The sequence below is a fragment of the Macaca thibetana genome, chromosome 15 (genome assembly GCF_024542745.1).
Source record: "Macaca thibetana thibetana isolate TM-01 chromosome 15, ASM2454274v1, whole genome shotgun sequence".
Taxonomy (NCBI): domain Eukaryota; kingdom Metazoa; phylum Chordata; class Mammalia; order Primates; family Cercopithecidae; genus Macaca; species Macaca thibetana.
Genome location: NC_065592.1, coordinates 108470384 through 108491490, shown reverse-complemented (window position 1 = coordinate 108491490; position 21107 = coordinate 108470384). Strand labels below are relative to the sequence as shown.

At 42.6% G+C, this 21107-nt stretch overlaps 1 protein-coding gene across 6 annotated transcripts in view; it reads right to left on the bottom strand.

Moving 5' to 3' along the window:
- The window catches only part of SLC35D2 (solute carrier family 35 member D2), a 62170-nt gene that overhangs the window by 33167 nt on the left and 7896 nt on the right, over positions 1-21107 (bottom strand). For 5 of the 6 annotated variants that reach the window (XM_050761808.1, XM_050761811.1, XM_050761809.1 and 2 more), the window contains exons 2-4: positions 15079-15112; positions 11177-11263; positions 6880-6947 (exon numbers count right to left, since the gene is read on the bottom strand). In XM_050761808.1, the coding sequence (XP_050617765.1) occupies positions 6880-6947; positions 11177-11263; positions 15079-15112 (189 nt within the window). Of the gene's footprint in view, positions 1-6879; positions 6948-11176; positions 11264-12386; positions 12446-15078; positions 15113-21107 lie in introns of those variants that run through there. The other variant, XM_050761812.1, reaches the window with a different exon arrangement.

Here is a 21107-nt window from a genome sequence, read left to right as displayed (position 1 = left end):
CTGACCGGCTGGGCACGGTGGCTCTCGCCTGTAATCCCAGCACTTTAGGAGGCTGAGGCGGGTGGATCATTTGAAGTCAGGAGTTTGAGACCACCCTGGCCAACATGGTGCAACCCCTTCTCTACTAAAAATACAAAAACTAGCCAGGCATGGTGGTGTGCACCTGCAGTCCTAGCTACTCAGGAGGTTGAAACAGGAGAATTGCTTGAACCCGGGAGGCAGAGGTTGCAGTGAGCCAAGATTGCACCACTGCAACCTCTGTCTCAAAATAATAAAAAAAGGTTCTGACCTTGGACCTAATTACTTCTTGGGAAACTTATTCTAAGGTAATAATCGAAAGACAGGAAAAAAACACATGCATAAATGTGTTCACTGCAGTGTCTGTGGGAAAAACATCAGAAACAACCTAAATGTCAGACATCACAATGGTTAAATAAATCATGATACATTCAGTTGAGGGAACATGGTATTATAACTGTAATACAAATACTATTGGAAAATTAATATTAAATAAAATAAATGGATACAAAGCTATGTAGGGTCTACAATGTAACAAGATACATTTTATATACAGAAAAGGGCTGCAAATGATTATTTATTTATTTATTTATTTATTTTGAGATAGAGTTTCACTCTGTCACCCAGGCTGGAGTGCAGTGGTGCAATCTCAGCTCACTGCAATCCCCACCTCCTGGGTTCAAGCGATTCTCCTGCCTCAGCCTCTCGGGTAGCTGGGATTACACCACCACACCCGGCGAATTTTTGCATTTTTAGTAGAAACGAGGTTTCACTATGTTGGCCAGGCTGGTCCTGAACTCCTGATCTCAGGTGATCCACCCGCCTCAGCCTCCCAAAGTGCTGGGATTATAGGCATAAGCCACCGTGCTGGGCTGAAAATGAGTATTTAAAATTGTCTGTTAAAAGGTAGATTTATGGGTGATTTTCTTCCCCAAATTTTATGTAATAAGGCTATATTTCCTTAAAATATATACTTAAGAACCTTTTACCCACTCCTAACACCCAGAGATTCCAGGATGCAGCTCAATGCATAGTCAACAGACTGCAAGGGCTGCCAAATGCCAGCCCATCTCCACCTGCTTCTAGATGCGACCCTGAGCGGCCGATGAGCTAGGGAAAGAAAGTCAGAGCCGGAACAGCAGCACAGGAGGAGAGTGGCAGCTCAGCCAACCAGACCCCAGCACAGGCTTCACATTCTCAACCATGCTGCATCCAGAGAACAGCTGCAGAAAGAATGTTCAGGAACTTTATATTCACACCTAAATATGCCTTATGAGACTGGCTGGATCTACATTTTTCAAAGCTGCAACAACAACAACAACACGTTTTATATTTTCAATTACATTCGGAAAGTATTCTAGATTATGCCTTTTAAAAGCAAATAAGGTATACATAATGGTTAAAAGGTGAATGTTTTCCCCCTAATGATCAGGAACAAGACCAGGATATTCACTCTCACCATTGTATCTATTCAACACTGTACTTGAGGTTCTAGACAGTGCAATTAGAAAAAAACAAACATCTCATTTGGAAAGGAAGAACTAAAGCAAATCTCTATTTGTTGTACAGAACATCTTCTATACAGAAAATCCTAAGGGATCCACTTAAAAATTATTAGAACCACAATAAGTGAATCAAGCAAATGTGCAGGAAACAAAACGAATATACAAAAGTCAACTCTGAATATTGCTCACTAGCAATGAGCAATCCAAAAATGAAATTAGGCCGGGCACAGTGGCTTACGCCTGTAATCCCAACACTTTGGGAGGCCGAGGTGGGTGGATAACTTGAGGTCAGGAGTTCAAGACCAGCCTGGTCAACATGGTGAAACCCCACCTATACTAAAAATACAAAAAATTAGCTGGACATAGTGGTGCGTGACTGTAATCCCAGTTACTCGGGAGGCTAAGGCAGGAGAACTGCTTGACCCTAGGAAGCAGAGGTTACAGTAAGCCAAGATTGCACCACTGCACTTCAGCCTGGGCAACAGAACGAGACTCCATCTCAAAAGAAAAAAAAATTAAGTTAGCAAAGCAATTTCATCTAAAATAATATCAAAAAGAATAAAATTCTTAGACAAAATTTTAACAAAAGAAGTGTAAGACTTGTGTGCAGAAAACTACAAAACATTGTTTAAAAAAAAAAATTAAAGAAGCCAGCAGGTGCGGTGGTTAATGCCTATAATCCTAGCACTTTGGGAGGCTGAAGTGGAAGAATTGCTTGAGGCCAGGAGGTTGAGACCAGCATGGGCAGGGTCCTGCTCTGTTGCCAGGCTGGAATGCAGTGGCATGATCTTGGCTCACTGCAACCTCCGCCTCCTGGGCTCAAGCGATTCTTGTGCCTCAGCCACCTGAGTAGCTGGGATTATAGGCGTGTACTACCACACCTGGCTAATTTTTGTATTTTTAGTATAGATGGGGTTTCACCATGTTGATCAGGACGGGTCTCGAACTCCGGACCTCAAGTGATCCATCTGCTTTGGCCTCCCAAAGTGCTGGGACTACAGACGTAAGCCACCACGCCAAGTCAAAAAAATATATGTTTTTTAAATTAACCGGGCACAGTAGTGAATGCCTGTAGTCTCAGTCACTCGGGAAGCTGAGACAGGAGGATGGCTTGAGCATAGGAGGTCGAGGCTACTGCAGTGAGCTATGATCATGCCACTTGTACTCCAACCTGGGCAACAGAGTGAGATACCATCTCTAAAAAAAAAAAAAATTTTTTTTTTGAGACAGAGTTTCGCTCTTGTCGCCCAGGCTGGTATGCAATGGTGCGATCTTGGCTCACTGCAACTTCCGCTCCTGGGTTCAAGCCATTCTCCTGCCTCACCCTCCCAGGTAGCTGGGATTACAGGTGTCCACCACCACACCCAGCTAATTTTTGTATTTTTAGTAGAGACGGGGTTTCACATGTTGGCCAGGCTAGTCTCGAACTCCTGACCTCAGGTGATCCACCTGCCTTGGCCTCCCAAAGTGAGCCACTGTATGTGGCCTTCTAAGAAAATTTTTAAATTAAAAAAAGAAAGTAATGAAGACCTAAATAAATGGAAAGACACTCCATGTTCATGGATCAAAAGACCTTATGTTATTAAAACCTTATGTTATTAAAAATGCTCTTCAAATAGATACACAGATTGCTAGTTTGGATATCTGACCCTTTATGCCTCATGTTAAAATTAGATCCCCATGTTGGAGGTGGAGCCTAGTGGGGAATGTTTCAGCTGTGAGGGCTGATTCCTCACGGATAGATTAATCAGCTGGGGCAGGGCGGGGGGTGAGTTCTCACTCTGTTAGTTCCCATGAAGGTTGATTGTTAAAGGACCCTGATAGCACCCCCCATCTTGCCACGGGATCTCTGCACACACTGGCTCCCCTTCCCCTTCTGCCAGGAGTGGAAGTAGCCTGAGGCCCTCACCAGATGCAGATGCTGGCGCCATTCTTCTTGCACAGCCTGCAGAACTGTGAAGCACACAAACCTCTTTTCTTCATAAATTACCCAGCCTCGGGTAGTCCTGTACAGCAACACTAACAAACTAAGTCACAGATTCAACATAATCCCTATCAAATCTTAGCTGGCTTTATTTATTCTTTTTTTTTTTCTTGCAGAAATTGACAAGCTGATTTTAAAATTAATAAGGAAATGCAAGAGAATTAAAAAATCAAAACTATCTTGAAAAAGAACAACAAAGTTGGTGTACTTACACTTTCCAATTTCAAAATTTAATACAAAGTTACAATAATCAAGACTAGCTAGTACTGGTTTAAAGATAGATAGATAGATAGATAGATAGATAGATAGATAGATAGATAGATAGATAGATAGATAGATAGATAGATAGATGGGCATGGTGGCTCACTCCAATCATCCCAGCAATTTAGGAGGCTGAGGCAGGTGGATCCCTTGGGCCCAGGAGTTTCAGACCAGCCTGGGCAACATGGTGAAATGCTATCTCTACAAAAAATTAAAATAATCATTAGCCAGGTGTCGTGGTGCACACCTGTGGTCCCAGCTACTTGGGAGGCTGAGGTGGGAGGATCGCTTGGGCCTAGGAGGTCAAGGCTACAGTGAGTAGTGACTGTGCCACCACACTCCAGCCTGGGTGACAGAGCAAGACCCTGTCTCAAAAAAATAATAATAAAGATAGATATACAATCAAGAGAATAGAATTAAGAGTCAAGAAATACATTCTTAAAATTATGATCAATTGATTTTCAACCAGGGTGCAAACACAATACAATGGAAAAAGAACAGTCTTTTCAACAAATGCTGCTGGGACAACTGAACATCCACGTGCAAAAAAATGAATTTGAACTTCTATCTCACACCATATACAAAAAATTAACGCAAGAGCTGGGTACTGTCACATGTGCCTGCAGTCCCAGGTACTCGAGAGGCTGAGGTGGGGAATCGTTTGAGGCCACAGTGAGCCATGACTGCACCGGTGAATAGCTACTGCATTTGAGTCTGGGTAACACAGCAACATAGAAAGACCCCATTACTTAAAAGAAAAAAATTTTTAATTCTCTGAGATGTATTAAAGACCTGGATATAGGATCTAAAACTATAAAATTCTTAGAAGAAAGTATAGAAGTAAATCTTTATGACCCTTCGGTTAGGCAAAGCCTTAGATAAAACATCAAAAGCACAAGCAACGAAAGGAAAAAATAGAAAAACTGGAATTCATCAAAATTAAAAACTTTTACAGGCTGGGCACAGTGGCTCATTCCTGTAATCCCAACACTTTGGGAGGCCGGAGCAGGCAGATTGCTTGAGTTCAGGAGTTCAAGATCAGCCTGGGCAACATGGTAAGACCTAGTCTCTACAAAAAATATAAAAATAAGCCAGGCGTGGTGGTGCACACCTGTAGCCCCAGCAACTCAGGAGACCAAGACAGGAGAATCACCTGAGCCCAGCAGGGTGAGGCTGCAGTGAGCTGTGATTGCACCACTGCAATCCAGCCTGGGTAATAAAGCGAGACCCTGTCTCAAAAAAATAAATAAATAATATTTTTATAAATGGATAAACAAAATGTTATATATATACACACACATATATATACACATATATACACATATATATGCATATATATACACACATATATAATATATATATTATATATATACCTGCAATGGAATATTAATCAGCTTGAAAAAGGAATTAAAATCTGACACCTAATATAACATGGATAAACCCTGAAAATATGATGTAAGTGAATAAGCCAGTCAAAAAAGGCAAAAATACTGTATGATTCTACTTGTGTGAGATGTCTAGAGCAGGCAAATTTGTAGAGACCTAAATGTAAAACGTAAACTACAAAAATTCTGGAAGATAGCACACAAAATTTGGATGATCTTGGTTTGATGATGGGTTTCAAATTCAAAACCAGAAGTATAATCCATGAAAAAAAATGATTGTGAACTTCATTAAAATTAAAAACTTCTGCTCTGTGAAAGACAGTGTTAAGAAAATAAAAAGATAAGCCACAAACTAGGAAAAAAATATTTGCAAAACACATATTTGATAAAGGACTTGTATCAAGTAAATGAAAAAGCATGAATCCATGATAGGAAAAAACAACAACAAACAAACAGAAAACAACCCTCCCTGGTCACCATTGAAGGTGTCGGGACACTAATTTATTAGTCTGAGCACTAATAAAGGAAGGAAGCTTTTATCCTGCTTTTCCTATATGAAGTGGTGAAAACCTGTCCTTATTGAAAAAGTTTAGGCCGGGCGTGGTGGCTCATGCCTGTAAGTCAAGCACTTTGGGAGGCCGAGACGGGCGGATTACTTGAGGTCAGGAGTTCAAGACTAGCCTGGCCAACACGGTAAAACTCTGTCTTTACTAAAAATACAAAAATTAGCTGGGCATGGTGGCAGGCGTGGAATCCCAGCTACTTGGGAGGCTGAGGCAGGAGAATCGCTTGAACCCAAGAGGTAGAGGTTGCAGTGAGCCAAGATCGCACCACTACACTCCAGCCTGGGTGACTGAGCAAGACTCCGTCTCAAAAAAGATATCAAACCCTTAAAATCATTAACAGTGAAATTGATCCATTTAATAGCATTCCAAGAAGGATAAGGTATTATGTGCTCCATAATCAAAAGACCCTGAAATAGGCCGGGCACAGTGGCTCAGACCTGTAATCCCAGCACTTTGGGAGGCCGAGGCAGATGGATCACGTGAGGTCAGGAGTTCAAGACTAGCCTGGCCAACATGGTGAAACTCCATCTCTACTAAAAGTACAAAACTTAGCCAGGCGTGTTGGCGCATGCCTGTAATCCCAGCTACTTGGGAGGCTGAGGCTAGAGAATCACTTGAACTCGGAAGGTGGAGGCTGCCGTGAGTCAAGATAATGCCACTGCACTCCAACCTGGGTGACAGAGTGAGACTCCATCTCAAAAAAAAAAAAAAAGACCCTGAAATAAATGCAGATGCAAATTTCAAATGTATACAGCACACACTTGAAAATGTCTGTCATTTATTCTTCCCTGCACCAAACCTGGTCTACCCCAAGCCTGAGGAGATGTTCCTGCTCTTATAAAACGGAGACGAAACCAAAAGTCACACAAAATCATATTCATACCAACAGTCGTACCTGGATGAATCAGACCTTCTCTACCTTAATGTCTACAGCTCTCATATTCTATGTTCAGGCTTGAAAATAATTTTAAAAAATAAGCTTTTTAACATTCCTAAAATCATTGGCCAATTAAACTCAAAACTCCACCTTACTTTCTTAAATTACTGAATATTATTGTCTTCTATATATAGTAGAAGCACTATCAATGGCAAAATCAAACTTAGTCTTTGTAACATTGGCAGCACAGAGGTGAGGAACTAGCCATTATCCCACACTCTACCTTAATTTACTTGTGCTTGATAATCCACTTATGTGGTTTCCAACGTAGAGGAGAGGCAGAGGAAACAGCTTCAATAAAAAAAAAAGAATGAATATTTGGTTAGAACTCCAATAAGCATTTTCCTTCACATATAAAAATGGTGACAGATACTTCGCCAGAGAGGATATTGAAACAGATATTTAAAAAATGATTTTGGTGCGGCATGGTGGCTCACGCCTATAATCCCAGCACTTTGGGAGGCCAAGGCAGGTGGATCACAAGGTCAGGAGTTTGAGACCAGCCTGACCAACATAGCGAAACCCCATCTCTACTAAAAATACAAAAATTAGCTGGGGGTGGTGGCACACGTCTGTAGTCCCAGCTACTCAGGAGGCTGAGGCAGGAGAATTGCTTGAACCCGGGAGGCAGAGGTTGCAGTGAGCCAAAATCGCGCCACTGCACTCCAGCTTGGGCGATAGAGCAAGACTTCATCTCAAAAAAAAAAAGAAAAAGAAAAGAGGCTCCTCCCCACTGGTCATCAGGGAAATGCAAATTAAAGCCCATAAGATGTCACAACACACCCACCAGATTAGTAAAATTTATTTATTGATGCATTTATTTATTTTTGAGACAGAGTTTTGCTCTTATTGTCCAGGCTGGAATGCAATGGTATGATCTTGGCTCACTGCAACCTCCGCCTCCCAGGTTCAAGCAATTCTCCTGCCTCAGTCTCCTGAGTCTCCTGTAATCCCAAGCTGGGGTTACAGGCACCCGCCACCATGCCCGGCTAATTTTTTGTATTTTTAGTAGAGATGGGGTTTTGCCATGGTGGCCAGGATGGTCTTGAACTCCTGGTCTCAGGTGATCTGCCTGCCTCAGCCTCCCAAAGTGCTGGGATTACAGGTGTGAGCCACCTCACCCAACCCAGATTAGCAAAATGTAATATGACTCACATACCAAGAATGTGAAGCAACAGGGACTTTCATGCACACTTGTCAGAAGGTGAACTGGTACAGCCACCAAGAAGAACTGTTCAACTTTACAGATTGAAGCTAAAGATATGCATGCCCCAGGGCCAGCAGTTCCACTCCCTGATAGACACATTCCTCACTCATAGGCACTGTTATGAACTGAATCTTGTTTTTCCCCACATTCACATGTTGAAGCCTTAATCCCCAATGTGACTGTATTTGGAGATGAGGTCTTAACCAAGGGAAGTCAGGTTACATGAGGGCATAGTGGTAGAGCCCTAGCCCAACAAGACTGGTGTCCCTATATGAAGAGAAGAGGCCAGGCACGGTGGCTCACACCTGTAATTGTAACACTCTGGGAGGCCGACAGAGGAAGACAGCTTAAGCCCAGGAGTTCAACACCAGCCCTGGCAACATAGTGAGACCTTGTCTCTACAAAAAAAAAAATTTAATTAGCAAGGCATGGTAACAAATGCTTGTAGTCCCAGCTACTTGGGAGGCTGAGGCAGGAGGATCACTTGGGCCCACGAGTTTGAGGTTGCAGTGAGCTGTGGATATACCACTGCACTCTAGCCTGGGTGACAGAGCTAGACCCTGTCTCAAAATAATAATAAAAATGAAAATAAAAACAGAAAGAAAAAGAAGTGGAAGAGATACCAGGAGTGCGCACACGGAGGAAAGACCATTGAGGGCACAGTGAGAAGGTGGCTGTCTGTAAGCCAGGAAGCAAAGCCTCACCGGAAGTCAACCCTGCCAGCACCTAGGTCCTGGACTTCCAGCCTCCAGAACTGCGAGGACATCCATTTCTGTTGTGGAAGCCACCTGGCCAGGGGTATTTTGTTATGGCAGCCCCAGCTAACACATGGATGCCAGGGTCCAACTTTTAAGTATGTTCAGGGTGGTACTTTTTATTTTTCTAGCCCCCAAACTGGAAATATCCAAATTACCATGAATAATAGAACAGATAAGTAAATTGTGATATATTCATACGATGAAAATAAAAGAATACAGCCACACACAACACGGATGAATTTCACTATCATAATATTAAGTGAAAGAAGCCAGATACAAAAGAACATAGAGTTAGATCCCCTTTATCTCAAGTTCAAAAGCAGGTAAAACGAGACTATAGAATTTAGGGATGTGGCTGGGTGCGGTGACTCAAGCCTGTAATCCCAGCACTTTGGGAGGCTAATGTGGGCGGATCACCTGAGGTTGGGAGTTCGTGACCAGCCTGACCAACATGGAGAAACCCCATCTCTACTAAAAATACAAAATTAGTGGGGCATGGTAGTACATGCCTATAATCCCAGCTACTCAGGAGGCTGAGGCAGGAGAATCGCTTGAACCTGGGAGTTGGAGGTTGCAGTGAGCTGAGTTGCACTCCAACCTGGGCAACAAGAGCAAAACTCCGTCTCAAAAAAAAAGAATTTAGGGATGCATCCAGATTTAGAAAAACTACAAAGCAAGCAAGAAAATTATTGTTAGAAAAGTTAGGATAGTGGGTAAGGAAGACTTTGTGATCCCATTTCATGACCTAAGTAATGGTTTACAAGGGTAATTAGTCATTCAATTACACATTCAAATAGGATGCCTTTTTCTCTATGTATAGATTTTACCATTTTAAAATGTTTTAAAATTATACTATAAGATAAAATAAAAGTAAGCCCAGTAATATTCTGGTTTTTCTCATGATGATTAGGTTGACAGCTTTCATATACTTCAACCTTTTATTTTTCTCTTTTTCTGGATGTCCCTGAATTTTTTTTTTTTTTTTTTTTTAGATGAGGCCTTACTCTGTTGCCCAGGCTGGAGTGCAGTGGCATGACCTTGGCTTACTGCAACCTCTGCCTCCCAGGTTCAAGCGATTCTCCTGCCTTAGCCTCCTGAGTAGCTGGGACTACAGGTGTGCGCCACCATGCCCAGTTAATTTTTTTTAATTTTTATTAGAGACGGGGTTTCACCATGTTGGCCAAGCTGGTCTCAATCTCTTGACCTCGCAATCCGCCTGCCTCAGTCTCCCAAGTGCTGGGGTTACAGGCATGAGCCACCGCACCTGTTTTTTTTTTTTTTTTTTTTTTTTTTTTGAGACAACGTCTTACTATGTTCCCCACACTGACCTCCAACTCCTGGCCTCAGGCAATCCTCCTGCCTTGATCTCCCAAGTTGCTGGGATTATAGGCATGAGCCACCACACTGGGATCCCCTGATTACTGATGCTGTAAGCATGTGCTTCTTTAGTCTGTCTGATAAATAATCCAGGGCTAGATGCTGGCATTTTTCCAAGCATTAGAGAAAGGCAGCAAACCAGCCACATGAGGTCCTCACCCTCAGGGAACTGACAGTCTGATTTAAACCTAAATGCTGTCATAATCCATTTAATACCACCTGTTGTATGGGACTGGTCTAAGAATTAAAATGCCTGACCTAATGTCTGGAACCCAGCAACTGTTCAACAAATGTTAGTTCCATTCCACAGTCCAGGAAGGAATGGCAGATTTTCTGTTTCTAGTTCCAGGATGGAAAAAACTGCATATTTCTATGTATATCAAATTGCATTCTTAATTCCACTCACAGCTTTTGTCAGGCCAGGATAAAACGAAAACAGAAATCAGTAAACGAGGGCCCAAATCCAGCCCAGCTCTTATTTATGTAAATAAAGTTTTATTGGAACACATGAACATCAACCCATTTCAATGTCATCAAGGGCTACTTTCATGGTACAGTGGCAGAGGTGAATAATTACAAGAGATGGTCTGACCCTTTACCAAAAAGTTTGCCAATCCCTAATTTAGAGTTCTCTCACTTCAGAAGACATACAATATTCATTGATTTGATGTCAGTTGTTAAGCACATACTTTTACTACTATATGCATTACATAAATGGACAACTAAGCGATATACAATCTTCACTAAAAAGTTTCTTGACCAGGCACAGTGGCTCACACCTGTAATCCGAGCACTTTGGGAGGCCAAGGTGGGTGGATCACTTGAGGTCAGGAGTTTGAGACCAGCCTGACCAACATGGTGAAACCCCATCTCTACTAAAAATACACACACAAAAAAAAATTAGCTGGGCATGGTGGCAGGCACCTGTAATCCCACGTACTCAGGAGGCTGAGGCACAAGAATCACTTGAACCCAGGAGGCGGAGATTCCAGTGAGCCAAGATCGCACCATTGCACTCCAGCCTGGGCGACAGAGCGAGAGTCCATCTCAAACAAAAAAAGAAGTTTATATCCAGTGCAGGCAGGAAGTACAGTGTGTATAGAAATGGACCTGTACTCTAAAATCAATGTGTATTTTCCCATCTTCTATCACAGTCACATATACTTTTCATTACATACCTTTACAGGAATTTTCTTATCAAAATCAGGGAAGTGAATTATTTTGTTTAGCTTGGACACATATAGTATCATTATGGTGGCTGCCATCTGAAAAGAGAAAAGGGGAGAGAGAAACTTCAGCAAAATATCTGCAAAGATTGATTGAGGTGCAATGACCTCATCAGAAGAAAACACATTCATCAAAAAGAAATACAGCAAAAAATTCATTTTCTAGGTTCCAGAAAAAAATAACTATTTCTTAGAATATTAAAATTGTTTTTCTTGCCACAGTACAGATTCCATCAGAACTCTAGGCAAAAAACGTAATGTTGGGCAGGGCACGGTGGCTCACAGCTATAATCCCAGCACTTTGGGAGGCCAAGATGGGTGGATTACTTGAGGTCAGGAGTTCAAGACCAGCCTGGCCAACATGATGAAACCCTGTCTTTACTAAAAAACAAAAATTAGCTGGGCATGCTGGCAGACGCAGAATAGTTACTCAGCTACTCAGGAGGCTGAAGCAGGAGAATCGCTTGAACCTGAGAGGCCGAGGTTGCAGTGAGCCAAGATCACACCACTGTCTCAAAAAAAAAAAAAAAAAAAAAAAAAAAAAAGGTAATATCGGTTGGGTGCCATGGCTCATGCCTGTAATCCCAGCACTTTGGGAAGCCGAGACAGGAAGATCACTTGAGCCTAGGAGTTCAAGACCAGCCTAAGCAACATGGTGAAAACCCATCTCTACAAAAAAATACAAAAAATTAGCCAGTCTTGGTGATCTGTGGTCCCAGCTATTCAGGATACTGAGGTGGGAGGATCACCTGAGCCTGGAAAGTCAAGGCTGCAGTGAGCCATGATCATGCCACTGCACTCCAGCCTGGGAGACAGAGCAAGACTCTCTCTCAAAAAAAAAAAAGTATAATCTCCAATACACTTACACATACACACACACATTATCTCAAAGGGCTCTAGGAATGGAACTGTGGGAGAGCGAGAAAGGGAATGGTCTCCCTGACAGTGACAAATGTGCAAAAGCGATCACAGTCAGTGAGGTGACACATTGATCCTGGACCATATTTCCCACATACTAAACATACGGTCACCTTCCCCCATAAAGGCACGAGAACATCCTTTTAAAAGAAACTCTACTCCTAGGCATATTTTTTAACAAGTCCATTATTTCCATAAGACAGAAGACCAACAAAGAGGGAAAAAAGTTTAAAGACAGATTTACTTTTCAATCCAGCTGGCATAGCAAAAATGTCTCATCAAATCCTCTTAATCTGGAGTGCCCTAGGTATATTGGAAATACTCCATATCATTATTATGAAATAAAAGTTTAACATCATCTTTCATGCAAGTTGTAGAACTTACTCAATTCTCTCCATATTAGGATGTAAAAATTTAAGACTCCTTCAACATGATTATAATCCTATACCTTGCTCCTGAGTTTACAAACTTTATACTTATCATATATTTATGTAATTAAGCCCACCCTGAATTATAACTGTACTTTGTACTTATGCCTCGCTTTATAATTTTTAAAGAAATACAATAACATTGGCCAGGCGCAGTGGCTCACGCCCATAATCCCAACACTTTGGAGGCCAAGGTGGGCAGACCGCTTGAGCCCAGAAGTTCAAGACCAGCCTGGGCATCATGGTGAAACCCTATCACTACAAAAAATACACAAATTAGTCAGTGTGGTGGTGCATGCCTGTAGCCCAGCTACTTGAAAGGCTGAGGCAGGAGGATCACTTGAGCCCAGGAAGTGAAGGGTACAGTGAACCAAGATCACACCACTGCACTCCAGCCTGGGCAACATAGCCAGACACTGTCAAAAAAAAAAAAAAAAGAAAGAAAGAAGGAAAAAATAAAATAAAATAAATATACCAACACTTACTTAAAAAAAATGTAATTCGGACTTTTAAAATTAGGTCTAACTGGCCTCTTACCTCAACAAATTGCAAATCAGAAAGGCTTTACCTTTGGGTATAAGCCACTGGGTTAAAGAGTAATTTATTTCACTTAGAGACTACAAAGGGCACCTTATCACTGATTTTTTTTTTTTTTGAGACAGAGTCTTGCTTGTCACCCAGGCTGGAGTGAAGTGGTGCAATCTTGGCTCACTGCAACCTCTGCCTCCCGGTGAATGTTCAAGCAATTTCCGGCTATTTTTTTTATTTTTAGTAGAGACTGAGTTTCACCATGTTGTCCAGGCTGGTCTCAAACTATTGACTTCAAGTGATCCACCCACCTCGGCCTCCCAAGGTGCTAGGATTATAGGCATGAGCTACCGTGCCTGGCCTGATCTTTTTTTTTTTTTTTTAACATGCTTTTTTCTAATATTTTTACACTGAAATATAAAGATAATTTTTTTACTCTAAGAAAATTCTTGTTATAATTGCTTCTCCCTAAAATGATGTTGCAAAGAGGTATTTATTAGCAAGACATTTAATCAGAATAATGTTTATTTGGCCAGGCGCAGTGGCTCATGCCTGTAATCCTAGCACCTTGGGAGGCCGAGGTGTGTGGATCACGATGTCAGGAGTTCGAGATCAACATGGACAACATAGTAAAACCCCGTCTCTATTAAAGATACAAAAAATTAGCTGGGCATGGTGGTGTGCACCTGTAATCCCAGCTACTTGGGAGGCTGGGGCAGGAGAATCACTTGAACCCGGGAGGCAGAGGTTACAGTGAGTCGAGATCGCGCCATTGCACTCCAGCCTGGGTGACAGGGTGAGACTCAGTCTCAAAAAAAAAAAAAAAGAAGAATGTTTACCCAGATTCACAATTAAAAATTTGGTTAACAGATACTATTTTCATAATGTTAAGCTTTTCCCTCTATGAATTAAATCAAAATCAAAACAAACAAAAAACATTGTGGTCTGTTACTATTTATTTATCTGGAAATCACCAGTATATAACCACAAGAATAAACAGTCACAAATTAACATAAATGGGAAATTTCAGAAACTGCCAAATGGGCATAGTTTGAACAGGTTTACCCAAGCTCATCCATGTACTTCAGAGCAAAAATCACAAACTCCAGGAAGCAAACTGCAAACATGTTTTGTTTAGCACATAGGGAGTTTTGTAAAAATTTGAATCTGTTGCCAGCATGTACAAGTTTGAAGACTTTATGTAAAAACTCAAACTCTCAGCCGAGCGCGGCGGCTCACACCTGTAATCCCAGCATTTTGGGAGGCCAAGGCGGGCGGATCGCTTGAGTCAGGAGTTCGAGACCAGCCTGACCAACATGGCAAAAACCCATCTCTACTGAAAATACAAAAATAGCTGGCCATGGTGGCAGCTGCCTGTAATCCCAGCTACTTGGGAGGCTGAGCTGGAAGAATTTCTTGAACCTGGGAGGCAGAGGTCACGGTGAGTCGACATAGTGCCATTGCACTCCAACCTGGGCGACAAGAGCAAAACTCCGTCTCAAAAAAAAAAAAAAAAATTCACTCTCTTTCTCTTGAAAACCTTCTGATGCTAATAATAAGGGCAGCATGGTGGGTCCCACCTCCCAACCCTTTTCCTATCAGGCACAATGGCTTAAACTGAGTATCAAGCTGACACTTTAAGTGGGACAAGCATTCTCTCCCACCCAGTCCTCATCAACTCATGTGTTACCCGCCAGGCCTTGGAGGCTCTGAGCCTCGTAGCCCCCTGCTTTACAGTAATTAAATTCAGTTAAGGAACTTAAAATAAGAAGCTGTTTTTCCCATAAATACAATTGTTCTTAAATTGTAGACTGAAATAAAGTGTCAATATGTCCTGTTGTCTCACCAGGAGTACCATGACCCTCTGGTCCTCTGCCAGCTGAATAAATTTGCAACCACAGCTTTAAACAAAAGGACTTAAAATGTCATTATGAACACTGATGACAAAATAAGAGGTTAATTCTATTTTTTTTCACTCACCTGTCCAATTCCAAGGAAAATTGGTGATGGGAAACTACAAAGAAGAACAATGAATCAGTTGAGCAAATATAAAAATCTGAAGATAGTACATAATAAATAACGACAAGTTATTAAAAACTCTGAGAAAATGAAAATGTATCAAATGGTTCACTTTTCATTTAATTCTTTTTTTTTTTCTTTTTAAGACAGTGTCTTGCTCTGTTGCCCAGGCTGGAATGCAGTGGTGTAAACATGACTCATTGGAGTCTCAACCTTCTGGGCTCAGAAGATGCTCCCACCTCAGCTTCCTGCCACCCAGGCTGGAGTGCAGTGGTGTGGTGGCTCAAGCCATCCTTCCACCTCCGCCTCCCTAGTAGCTGGGACCGCAGAGGCATGCCACCACACCCAGCTAAACATTACATACATACGCATATATATTATATATATATATTATGCTCCATCTCTCTGTCTCTCTCTATATATATATGTATATCAGTGTGTGTGTATATACATATATATATATATAGAGAGAGAGAGAGAGAGAGAGAGATGGAGTCTCACTCTGTCACCCAGGCCGGAGTGCAGTGGCACGGTCTCAGCTCACTGCAACCTCCGCCTCCCGGGTTCAAGCGATTCTCCTGCCTCAGCCTCCCGAGTAGCTGGGACTATAGGCGTGCACCACCACGCCTGGTTAATTTTTGTAATTTTTAGTAGAAACAGAGTTTCACCATGTTGGCCAGGCTGGTCTCAAACTCTTGACCTCAAATGATCTGCCCGCCTCGGCCTCCCAACAGGCTGGGATTGTAGGCAGGAGCCACTGTGCCCAGCTAAACATGATATATTTTTAATTTACTTCAAAATACTCTGGGGGGCGATGGTGGAGTGAGTGGGAGAGGGATACTAATGCAGCAAGGTTGTGGACACTGGGTAAGGGCTACATAGTGATTCATTATATTAGTTTTAAAGGATAATATGCCCAGGAACAAATCTAATCAAAGATTTGCAAGAAAGGCATCTGTATAAAAAAGTATACACCAATATTCTCAAAATTAAAGATCTAAATAAAGGTCATGGGTTGGAAACTCAATATTGTAGTGAGGTCCATTATTCCCGAACTTATTTATAGAATCAGTGCAATCTCAGCAGAAATATCAGCAGATATTCTGTGGAAACTGACAATCTGATCCTAAAGCTGAATGAAAAGAAAGGCAAAGATCACAAACATATCACCCAAGACAATCCTGAAGATAAACAAAGTCAGAGGAATGACTCTAATGGATGTCAGGATTCATTTTCAAATTACAATAAATGAGACTGTGTGGTATTTACACAAAGATAAACCAATGGGACAATGGAAAAGAACACAGGTCAAGACAGGGACACGCATGTACAGACACCTGATTTATGACAATTTATGACATAGATGACGCTGCAGAGCAGTGGGGAAAAGACAATCTTTTAGCAAACGGCACTGGGTGATTTGCATGCAGACTCCTGACCCCTACCTCACATCATATTTAACAAGGCAGGACCGCACCTGCACTGGCTCAACCCTTCACTGGCTCCCAGTCATTTCTCAGGCTACTCACAAAGCTGGAATACCCCACAAAACTCAGCCCTCCATCTGTATGTCGGAAGGGAAACTCACCTATCTCAGACAGGCTAAGAAGAGAATAAAGAACAAACCTACCTTATCAGAGAAAACAGAATGAATGGCTGGACAGTACCACCATGCAAATAAAATTAATTCTAGTCAGTGCTGGGTCATGCCACCCATATACTCCCTTCCACACAGAAGCAACCATTCCACAGCTGGGTCCTCTGCTGCAGAAAGCTGCCTGATAGTAGCATGTCCACTCCCTGAGCATGGCCTGCATTTTAACTGTTGGTCTCTGCAGGAGTATAACAGCTACACCCCTGCCCCAATTCAGGACAGCTCTACAGAGCCAGTACCACTCAAGAGCCCCTGGGATGAGGCCTTTGCTGTGACTGCCTCAAAGCCCGACTTCTCTCTCTGCCTGATTCTGCCTCCTAGCATCACTTCCCAACATACTTCCTACGCCTCTGAGAATACAACCAGTAACATGAAGCAAAATCACAAGGCAACAATATAAACAAACAGTAAAACAACAACAAAAAGGGTCACCTGGCTGGGAGCGGTGGCTCATGCCTATAATCTCAACACTTTGGGAGGCCGAGGCAAGATCACCTGAGGTGAGGAGTTCGAGACCAGCCTCGTCAACATGGTGAAACCCTATCTCTACTAAAAAACAAAAAATTAGCCGGGCGTGGTGGCGGGCACCTGTAATCCCAACTACTCGGAAGGCTGAGGCATGAGAATCACTTGAACCCAGGAGGCAGAGGTTGCAGTGAGCCGAGATTGTGCCACTGCCCTCCAGCCTGGGCGACAGAGCAAGGCTCTGTCTCCAAAAAAATAAATAAATTGAAAAAAATAAACAAACAGTAAACAACAAAAAGGCTCACGGAAGATAAATCAAAGAGCCCAGCCTAGAAGAACATTTAAGGCATGGAAGAGAAGGAAGTCTTGCTAATTGCTTCAGGCCATAGAACATCTCAGAAAAAATAAAACCAATAAAACAAAAGCTCAACGTTGAATTGATATGACAGTCAAAGGAGATTAAAAGAAAGCATTGCAGACCTAAGGAAACCAACTAAGACCAAACAACCTAACTGCCACATAAGGAAATACGTTTAAAACAACCAGGAGCTACAAGGTGACTGCTGCAAATGCAGTTACCTGAGGCGATCGTAGTGCACACAGACAAAAACAACCGTAAATGATAAATCGATCTGGGAGACAGACAACCACCACCATACAGGGCTAGTTACTAGGCCTGGAATTTAGAAGACTAGATTCCATAACTTTATATTGAATTCTATTCTATAAGTTGAACCACCTTACTGAGTTATTAAACTACTCAATAGGCCAGATGCGGTGGCTCACGCCTGTAATCCCAGCACTTTGGGAGGCCAAGGCGGGTGGATCACCTGAGGTCAGGAGTTTGAGACCAGCCTGGACAACATGGTGAAACCCCATCTCTACCAAAAAATACAAAAATTAGCCAGATGCGGTGGCACACACCTGTAATCCCAGTTACTCGGGAGACTGAGGAAGGAGAATCGCTTGAACCTGGGAGGCAGAGGCTGCAGTGACCTGAGATCATGCCACGGCACTCCAGCCTGGGTGACAGAGCAAGACGCTGTCTTAAAAAAAAAAAAAAAATTGAAACACTGGATCTAAAAGAAACTCAATGACTTTAGCTTTTTAATATTTTTTATTGATCCTACACCTCTTACATTTAGAGGGATCTTTTAAGACATATTAATCCTTGTAGTGAAGAAACATATTTGAAAGTCAATAATTCTTTCAGTTGAACTTCTACTTCTCTTTTCTCCATTCAGTTCAGTTAAAACTAAATTTCATACACGCATGCTACGGCAATCCCCATCTAAATAAAACTGTGCAAGTGCAGCCAGCATGACCCATGCTGCGGCCACTCCTGATAACGGTGCAAGATGAAGTTCCCAGGGTAGCTATATCAAGTACTCTTGCCAAAAATGTTTAAACCAAATGAAATAAAGTCTTTAGATCTGACTTCCAGTTAGAAAATAGAGGAAGATAAGTTCATTGAGACTTCAAAGGTAAACTGGACAATCCAAAATGTGGGACATTTTACAAAACAACCTGTCCAGGATTTTCAAAAAGTCAATATCACGAGGAGTGGGATAGGGAAATTTTCTACATTAAAAGAAACTAAAAAAACAAACCTGTATGTATTGCATGAGACTTGATCGGATCACAAAACCATAAAAAACGTCTTTGGGACAACTGGGATTATGGGGGAAAAGAAGAAACGTTTTATCTAAGGAATTATCAGGCCCAGAGAGGCCCTGGAATGTAACAGCAGCCATGTCACTACTGTTTGAGCTAAATAATTACCTCTTTTTTTTTTTTTTGAGAAGGAGTCTCACTCTGTCACTCAGGTTGGAGTACAGTGGCGCAATCTCAGCTCACTGCAACCTCCACCTCCCGGGTTCAAGCAATTCTCCTGCCTCAGCCTCCTGAGTAGCTGGGATTACAGGCGCCTGCCACTACACCCAGCTAATTTTTTGTATTTTTAGTAGAAACGGGGTTTCACCATGTTAGCCAGGCTGGTCTCGAACTCTTGACCTCGTGATCTGCCCACCTCGGCCTCCCAAAGTGCTGGGATTACAGGCGTGAGCCACCGTGCCCGAGCTGTTTTCTCTTTTTTTTTCAGACGGAGTTTCGCTCTTGCTCAGCCTGGAGTGCAATAGCACGATCTCGGTTTACTGCAACTTCTGCCTCCTGGGTTCAAGTGATTCTCCTGCCTCAGCCTTCCGAATAGCTGGGATGACAGGCACCCACAACCAGGCCCGGCTAATTTTTGTATATTTAGTAGAGATGTGGTTTCACCATGTTGACCAAGCTGGTCTTGAACTTGTGACCTCAGGTGATCCACCCACCTCGGCCTCCCAAGTGCTGAAATTACAGGCAAGAGCCACCACCCCTGGCTCAATAATTACCTCTTAAAGCCACTTGCTATGTGGGCGCTAGACCGATACCAAATAGCCATAAAATGCCACACACCCTAGAGTTCAACAACGTGTAACCAATCACTAACCAATGATATTTCTGCGAACGAATGAGAATTCCTGACAAATCACTTTTGTAATCACCCCACCCTTGATATGTCCTTTTTTTCTTTAAAAACTTGAGCCTCTCGCCTGGGCGCGGCGGCTCACACCTGTAATCCCAGCACTTTGGGAGGCCAAGGTGGACGGATCACGAGGTCAAGAGATCAAGACCATCTCGCCAACACGGTGAAACCCCATCTCTACTAAAAATACAAAAATTAGCCGGGCGTGGTGGCGGGTACCTGTAGTCCCAGCTACTTGGGAGGCTGAGGCAGAAGAATGGCGGGAACCTGGGAGACGGAGCTTGCAGTGAGCTGAGATCGCGCCACTGCACTCCAGCCTGGGCGACAGAGTGAGACTCCGTCTCAAAAAAAAAAAAAAAGTGATTCATTTATGTTACGGTGTCTTCACCTATTTATCTATATCCATCCATCCAAAAAGATTTCTGAAATTGTTGCCTCATGTTCATTATAGTAAATTTTTTAAAAATTTCACTCTAATATTTCTATTTTGTTTGAATTCTCTTTTTTTTAGAGATGGAATCTCACTCTGTTACCCAGGCTGGAGCGCAGTGGCTCAATCTCAGCTCACTGCAACCTCTGCCTGCCAGGTTCAAGCAATTCTCCTGCCTCAGCCTCCCAAGTAGCTGGGATTACAGGCGCCCACCACCATGCCCGGCTAATTTTTGTATTTTTAGTAGCAATGTGTTTTCGCCATGTTGGCCAGGCTGGTCTCAAACTCCTGACCTCAGTCTGCCCACCTGAATTCTTTATAATAATCACAACAGAATAACTTTTCTTAAAAAAGGTACTGTCAGCCGGGCACAGTGGCTCACGCCTATAATCCTAGCACTTTGGGAGGCCAAGGCAGGTGGATCACCTGAGATCAAGAGTTTGAGACCAGACTGGCCAACATGATGAAACCCCATCTCTACTAAAAATACAAAAATTAGCTGGCCGTGGTGGCGCGTGCCTGTGATCCCAGCTACTCAGGAGGCTGAGGCAAGAGAATTGCTTGAACCCAGAAGGCGGAGGTTGCTGTGAGCCAAGATCATGCCATTGTACTCCAGCCTGGGAAACAAAAGCAAAGCTCCATCTCAAAAAAAAAAAAAAGGTATTGATTCTAGGTAGTGGGAATTATTATTGTCTTCTTTGCTCATTTCTGTATCCCCAATGTTTTAACTGTGTTCTTGTAGATGTGAACATGAGGAAGTGAAGATCATGAGAAGAGAACTCCTTCAAGAGTCTTCTGATTCTGGCTGGGTGTGGTGGTTCACACCTGTAATCGCAGCACTCTGACAGGCCGAGGCAGGTGGATCACTTGAGGTCAGGAGTTCGAGACCAGCCTGGCCAATATGGCAAAACCCCGTCTCT